Source organism: Carcharhinus amblyrhynchos, chromosome 4 (genome assembly GCF_965287045.1).
Source record: "Carcharhinus amblyrhynchos chromosome 4, sCarAmb.v2.hapA, whole genome shotgun sequence".
Taxonomy (NCBI): domain Eukaryota; kingdom Metazoa; phylum Chordata; class Chondrichthyes; order Carcharhiniformes; family Carcharhinidae; genus Carcharhinus; species Carcharhinus amblyrhynchos.
The window spans coordinates 139854358-139861721 of NC_137327.1; the positions used below are offsets into that span (position 1 = coordinate 139854358).

The 7364-nt window shown below is 50.6% G+C and overlaps 1 protein-coding gene across 1 annotated transcript in view; it reads right to left on the minus strand.

Annotated features, from left to right (window-relative positions):
* Positions 1-498, minus strand: part of pabir2 (PABIR family member 2) — a 115599-nt gene extending 115101 nt beyond the window's left edge. Inside the window, exon 1 of the mRNA XM_080187963.1 lies at positions 199-498. Within this exon, the coding sequence (XP_080044089.1) occupies positions 199-302 (104 nt within the window). The 5' untranslated portion in view covers positions 303-498. The remainder of the gene's footprint in view (positions 1-198) is intronic.
* Between the last annotated feature and the right edge of the window lie 6866 nt (positions 499-7364).

Here is a 7364-nt window from a genome sequence, read left to right on the forward strand (position 1 = left end):
AACCAACAAACAGGGATGTGATAATTAATGTTAGTGCAACTGGTTGAGGGATTGACATTGGTCTGGGGGAAAGGGGAGAAGCTCCCCCGCTCTTTTCCAATTGTCCTCCTGGACTCAGCAATGGAGTGGGATCTTGTTGTGCACCCGAGCTACTCTGTTTCCATAACGACAGCAGCAGGACCCGGGCCCTGGGCCTACCTCAGGCCGTTGATCATGGGCGCGCTGTTGGACCTCCTGAGGCCGCCGCCGTCGCTGGGAGCCGGGGGGAGCGACAGCTCCAGCTCCATCTTCTCCTGGGCCATGGGACAGAGGCTCAGCCGCTCATACCGACACCGGGGCTCCAGAGCTGGGGCACGACATGCCGACGAGCAACCAGCAGCCGCTTGGGCCTGACACACACACCTGCGGCCTGGGCCTCGGCCTCGCCCACATCCCCGGCCGAGAAACCACAGCAAAGGCCCGGCTCCGGTTCCCGCTCCAACCGCTCTGAAGCAGAGCCCGCCCTCCGCTGCCATTGACCAATCAGAAAGAGAGAGGAGCTGAGGGACAGTCTGGCTGGCCAATCAGAGAGAGCACCGTTGTCACAATAACCAATCAGAGTGCCAGCTGCTGACAGGCAGTCAGGTTGGCCAATGAGAAAGAGAAAACAGCTGAGCCACAGCAAAACTAACCAATAGAAGAGAGAGAAACTGGCAGCGTTCCAGAGTAACCAATCAGTGAGGCAAACACCAATCAACGGGGAAAACAGACCAATCGACTGTTGGAGTGAATAGCCAATCAGAGCAGGGTGGGCGGGTCTTCAGCCTTTCCCCGGGAACCAGGGTCAGCGCCCCCTGCGGCCAGGAGGAGTTGCTGCTTCGTTGGTGTGAGTGTGTTATGGCTGCAACGGGTTCACAAACCAGTCCCAACCTCCTCAATCCTGAGGGAGTGACTCAGTCTGTCCCAAAACCAAATCACTGAAGACAGTGTGACCCGGGGGGTGGTCACTGCAGCTCAGGGGGTGATGGCCCAGGGGGTGATGGCCGAGGGGCTGATGGCCCAGGGGGTGATGGCCCAGGGGGTAACGGCCCAGGGGGTGATGGACCAGGGGGTAACGGCCCAGGGGGTGATGGCCCAGGGGGTAACGGCCCAGGGGGTGACGGCCCAGGGGGTGACGGCCCAGGGGGTAACGGCCCAGGGGGTAACGGCCCAGGGGGTGATGGACCAGGGGGTAACGGCCCAGGGGGTGATGGACCAGGGGGTAACGGCCCAGGGGGTGATGGACCAGGGGGTAACGGCCCAGGGGGTGATGGACCAGGGGGTAACGGCCCAGGGGGTGATGGACCAGGGGGTAACGGCCCAGGGGGTAACGGCCCAGGGGGTAACGGCCCAGGGGGTGATGGACCAGGGGGTAACGGCCCAGGGGGTGATGGACCAGGGGGTGGTGGACCAGGGGGTGGTCACTGCAGCTCATTGAACACTGATCTATATTAATTCCATTTGTCAGCACCTGGCCTGTGGTCTTGTGGGCAAGTGTTTCAGATACTCATCTGAATGCTTCTTAAATGTTGTGAGGGTTTGCGCCTCCCACACCCTCTCAGGCAGTGAGTTCCAGATTCGTACCACCCTTGGGTGAAAAGATTTTCCTCAAATACCATTTAAATTTCCTGCTCCTTTACTTTTAATCTATGGCCTCTGGTTATTGATGCCTCTTCTTCCTATCTACCATATCTGTGACCCTCATAATTTTGTTCACCTCAATCAAATCGCAGGTAGAGGATGTGGTTAAGAAGGCATATGGTGTAGTGGCCTTCATCAATCGAGGAATTGAGTTTAGGAGTCGGGAGATAATGCTGCAGCTGTATAAGACCCTGGTCAGACCCCACTTGGAGTACTGTGCTCAGTTCTGGTCGCCTCATTACAGGAAGGATGTGGAAGCCATAGGAAGGGTGCAAAGGAGATTTACAAGGATGTTGTCTGGATTGGGAGGCATGCGTTATGAGGATAGGTTGAGGAAACTCGGTCTTTTCTCCTTGGAGAGACAAAGGATGAGGGTGACCTGATAGAGGTGTATAAGATGATGAGAGGTATTGATCGAGTGGATTCTCAGAGGCTTTTTCCAAGGGCTGAAATGGTCGCTACGAGAGGACACAGGTTTAAGGAGCTGGGGAGTAGGTACAGAGGAGATGTCAGGGGTAAGTTTTTCACTCAGAGGGTGGTGGGTGAGTGGAATCGGCTGCCGTCAGTGGTGGTGGAGGCAAATTCAATCGGGTCTTTTAAGAGACTTCTGGATGAGTACATGGGACTTAGTAAGATTGAGTGGAACTGATCCAGTTCAGATCAGCCATGATCTTATTGAATGGTGGGGCAGGCTCGAAGGTTAGATGGCCTACTCCTGCTCGTGTTTCTTATGTTCTTATAGGTAAGCCTAGTAGGTAGAGATATAATCGGCGCAACTTGTGGGCCAAAGGGCCTGTTTGTGCTGTAGTTTTTCCACGTTCTATGTTCAAAGTCCCCCCTCAGCCTTCTCTACTCTAAGGAAGACAACCCCAGCCTAACCAGCCTCTCTTCATAGCTGAACATTTCCAGCCCAGGCAACATCCTGATGAATCTCCTTTGCATCCTTTCTAATTTAATCACATTCTTCCTATAGTGTGGCGACCATACAGTACTCCAGCTGTGGCCCAAGAGCATTTTACACAGACCCAACATAACCTGCCTTCTCCTATATTCTGTACCTCAGCTAATAAAGTCAGGTAATAATGTCATCTGTGATGTTACTTCATAAGATGCCTCACAAAAGGTTGCTGCAGAAGGTTAGGGTGCATGGAATTGGGGGTAAAGTGTTAGCGTGGATAGAGGATTGGTTATCTAACAGGAAGCAGAGAGTTGGAATCAGTGGGTGTTTTTCTGGTTGGCTGTTGGTGACTAGTAGAGTGCCTCAAGGATCAATGAACAATTGGTCCTTTAGAGGATGAGAAAGGGGACCTAGTGGTAGGGGATGGGGATATGGCTAAGGTATTGAATAACTTTTTTGTTTCTGTCTTCACGGAGGAGGACGTGAATAATTTGCTGGGTGTTAGCGATGGAAAGGTGGTAGGACTGGAGGGTCTTAATGACATTACTGTTACTCGAGAGGCGGTGCTCGACAGACTGGAGGGGCTGATTGTGGACAAGTCCCCAGGACCGGATGGAATGCATCCGAGGGTTCTGAAAGAAATGGCGGAGGTGATAGTGGATGCCTTGGTGGTTATTTTCCAGACGTCGCTGGATTCCGGGGAAGTGCCGGATGATTGGAAAACGGCTAATGTTACGCCGTTGTTTAAGAAGGGTGCCAGGCAAAAGGCGGGGAATTATAAGCTGGTTAGTTTAACGTCTGTGGTAGGTAAAATGTTAGAATCCGTCATTAAGGAGGAAATTGCGAGGCACCTTGAAGGGAATTGCTTGATAGGGCAGACGCAGCACGGTTTCATTAAAGGGAAGTCGTGTCTGACAAATTTACTGGAGTTCTATGAGGATGATTTACAAGGATGTTGCGTGGACTGGGAGGCATGCCTTATGAAGTTAGGTTGAGGGAACTGGGTCTCTTTTCCCTGGAGAGACGTAGGTTGAGAGGCGACCTGATAGAGGTTTATAAAATGTTGAGAGGAATAGATAGGGTGGATTCTCAGAGGCTATTTCCCCGGGTTGAAATGGTCGCTACGAGAGGACACAGGTTTAAGGTGCGGGGAGGAAAGTACAGAAGTGATGTTAGGGGTAAGTTTTTCACTCAGAGGGTGGTGAGTGAATGGAATCGGCTGCCGTCAGTGGTGGTGGAGGCGAACTCGCTGGGGTCTTTTAAAAGACTTCTGGATGAGTATATGGGGTTTTATGGGATTGGGGGTTATAGATAGGTGTTGATGTGATCGGCGCAACTCGTGGGCCGAAGGGCCTGTTTGTGCTGTAGTGTTCTATGTGTCTAGGGCGGTGGATAGAGAGCCGGTGGATGTGGTCTTTCTTGATTTTCAGAAGGCGTTTGACAAAGTACCTCACAAGAGGTTATTGCAGAGGTCAAGGGACATGGAGTTGGGGGTAGGGTGTTAGCATGGATAGAGGATTGGTTGTCAAATAGGAGGCAGAGAGTGGGGGTCAACGGGTGCTATTCGGATTGGCGGACGGTGACTAGTGGAGTGCCCCAGGGGTCGGTGCTGGGGCCTCAGCTTTTTACCATTTATATAGATGATCTGGAGGAGGGAACCGAGTGTAGGGTGTCGAAATTTGCTGATGACACCAAGATTGGGGGAACGGCAAATTGCGCGGAGGGTGTGGAGAGTCTGCAGAAGGATCTAGATAGGCTGGGCGAATGGGCCAGGAAATGGCAAATGGAATTTAATGTTGGCAAGTGTGAGGTGGTCCACTTTGGTAGGAAGAATGGCAGGAAGGACTATTACTTACGGGGCGAAAAACTGCAGCAGGCGACGGTGCAGAGGGACCTCGGAGTCCTTGTGCATGAGTCGCAAAAACCCAGCTTGCAGGTGCAGCAGGTGGTCAGGAAGGCGAATGGGATGCTGGCCTTCATAGCGAGGGGGATTGAATATAAAAGTAGGGAGGTCTTGCTGCAGCTGTATAGGGCATTGGTGAGGCCGCAGCTGGAGTACTGTGTGCAGTTTTGGGCGCCGCACCTGCGCAAAGATATTTTGGCCTTGGAGGGAGTGCAGAGGAGGTTTACTAGGCTGATACCGGAGTTGAGGGGGTTGAGCTATGAGGACAGGCTGAATAAACTGGGCTTGTACTCGTTAGAGTTTAGAAGAATGAGGGGAGATCTCATTGAGACGTATAAGATGATGAATGGGATGGATAGGATAGAGGTGGAGAGACTCTTCCCGCTCAAAAAAGACAGTAGGACTAGGGGGCACAGCCTCAAGATAAAAGGGGGGCGGTTTAGAACAGAGTTGAGGAGGAACTTCTTCACTGAAAGGGTGGTGAATCTCTGGAATTCTCTGCCCGTTGAAGTGGTGGAGGCTGCCTCGCTAAATATTTTTAAGACGCGGGTTGATGGGTTTTTGATAGGCAAGGGGATTAAGGGTTATGGGGAGAGGGCAGGAAAGTGGAACTGAGCAGCGACAGATCAGCCATGATCTTATTGAATGGCGGGGCGGGCTCGAGGGGCTAGATGGCCTACTCCTGCTCCTATTTCTTATGTTCTTATGTATCTGTGTATGTAAAGAATGACTAGTGTAAGATTAGGGCCAGTCAAGGACAGTGGTGGGAAGTTGTGCATGGAGTCTGAAGAGATAGGAGAGGCGCTAAATGAATATTTTTTGTCAGTATTCACACAGGAAAAAGACAATGTTGTTGAGCAGGATACTGATATACAGGATATTAGACTAGATGGGATTGAAGTTCATAAGGAGGAGGTGTTAGCAATTCTGGAAAGTATGAAGATAGATAAGTCCCCTGGGTCTGATGGGATTTATCCTAGGATTCTCTGGGAGGCTAGGGAGGAGATTGCAGAGCCTTTGGCTTTGATCTTTAAGTTATCATTGTCTACAGGAATAGTGCCAGAAGACTGGAGGATAGCAAATTTTGTCCCCATGTTCCAGAAGGGGAGTAGACAGAACCCTGGTAATTATAGAGCCTTAATTCTCTTGTGGGCAAAGTTTTGGAAAGGATTATGAGAGATAGGATTTATAATCATCTAGAAAGGAATAATTTGATTAGGGATAGTCAGCACGGTTTTGTGAAGGGTAGGTTGTGCCTCAGAAATGTTATTGAGTTCTTTGAGAAGGTGACCAAAGAGGTGGATGAGGGTAAAGCAGTTGATGTGGTGTATATGGATTTGAGGAAAGTGTTTAGAACATAGAACATAGAACACTACAGCACAAACAGGCCCTTCGGCCCACGAGTTGCGCCGATCACATCAACACCTATCTATAACCCCCAATCCCATAAAACCCCATATACTCATCCAGAAGTCTTTTAAAAGACCCCAGCGAGTTCGCCTCCACCACCACTGACGGCAGCCGATTCCATTCACTCACCACCCTCTGAGTGAAAAACTTACCCCTAACATCACTTCTGTACTTTCCTCCCCGCACCTTAAATCTGTGTCCTCTCGTAGCGACCATTTCAACCCGGGGAAATAGCCTCTGAGAATCCACCCTATCTATTCCTCTCAACATTTTATAAACCTCTATCAGGTCGCCTCTCAACCTTCGTCTCTCCAGGGAGAAGAGTCCCAGCTCCCTCAACCTATCTTCATAAGGCATGCCTCCCAATCCAGGCAACATCCTTGTAAATCTCCTCTGTACCCTTTCAATAGCTTCTACGTCTTTCCTATAGTGAGGCGACCAGAACTGCGCACAGTACTCCAAATGAGGCCTGACAAGGGTCTTATAAAGTTGCAGCATTACCTCCCGACTCCTAAACTCAATCCCTCGATTAATGAAGGCCAGTACACCATACGCCTTCTTGACCACCTCTTCCACCTGCGAGGCCGATTTAAGAGTCCTGTGGACCCGGACCCCAAGATCCTTCTGCTCTTCAACACTACTAAGACTCCTGCCCTTGATAGTGTACTCGTTCATCCCGTTGGTTCTGCCAAAATGGACGACTACGCATTTATCCGCGTTGAAGTCCATCTGCCACTTCTCCGCCCAGTCCTGCATCCTATTTATGTCCTGCTGCAACTTTTGACATCCTTCCAGACCATCCACAACACCACCGACCTTCGTGTCATCAGCGAACTTACTTACCCATCCCTCCACTTCCTCATCCAGGTCATTTATGAAAATGACAAACAGCAAGGGTCCTAGAACAGATCCCTGGGGCACTCCACTGGTGACTGACCTCCATGCCGAAAAAGACCCATCCACAACCACTCTCTGCCTTCTGCAGCAAGCCAGTTCTGGATCTACAAGGCCAAAGGCCCTTGGATCCCATGCCCTCTCACCTTTGCAAGAAGTCTTGCATGGGGGACCTTATCAAACGCCTTGCTGAAGTCCATGTACACCACGTCCACGGCACTTCCTTCGTCAATGTGTTCAGTCACATTTTCGAAGAACTCAACTAGGCTCGTAAGGCACGACCTGCCCTTGACAAATCCATGCTGACTATTTCTGATCATGTCAAACCTCTCCAAATGCTCGTAGATCTTGTCCCTCAATAAGGTTTGATAAGGTTCCCCATGGTAAGCTATTACAGAAAATGCAGATGCATGGGATTGAGGGTGATTTAGCAGTTTGGATCGGAAATTGGCTAGCTGATAGAAGACAGTGGGTGGTAGTTGATGGGAAATGTTCATCCTGGAGTTCAGTTACAAGTGGTGTACCGCAAGGATCTGTTTTGGGGCCACTGCTGTTTGTCATTTTTATAAATGACCTGGATGAGGGAGTAGAAAGATGGGT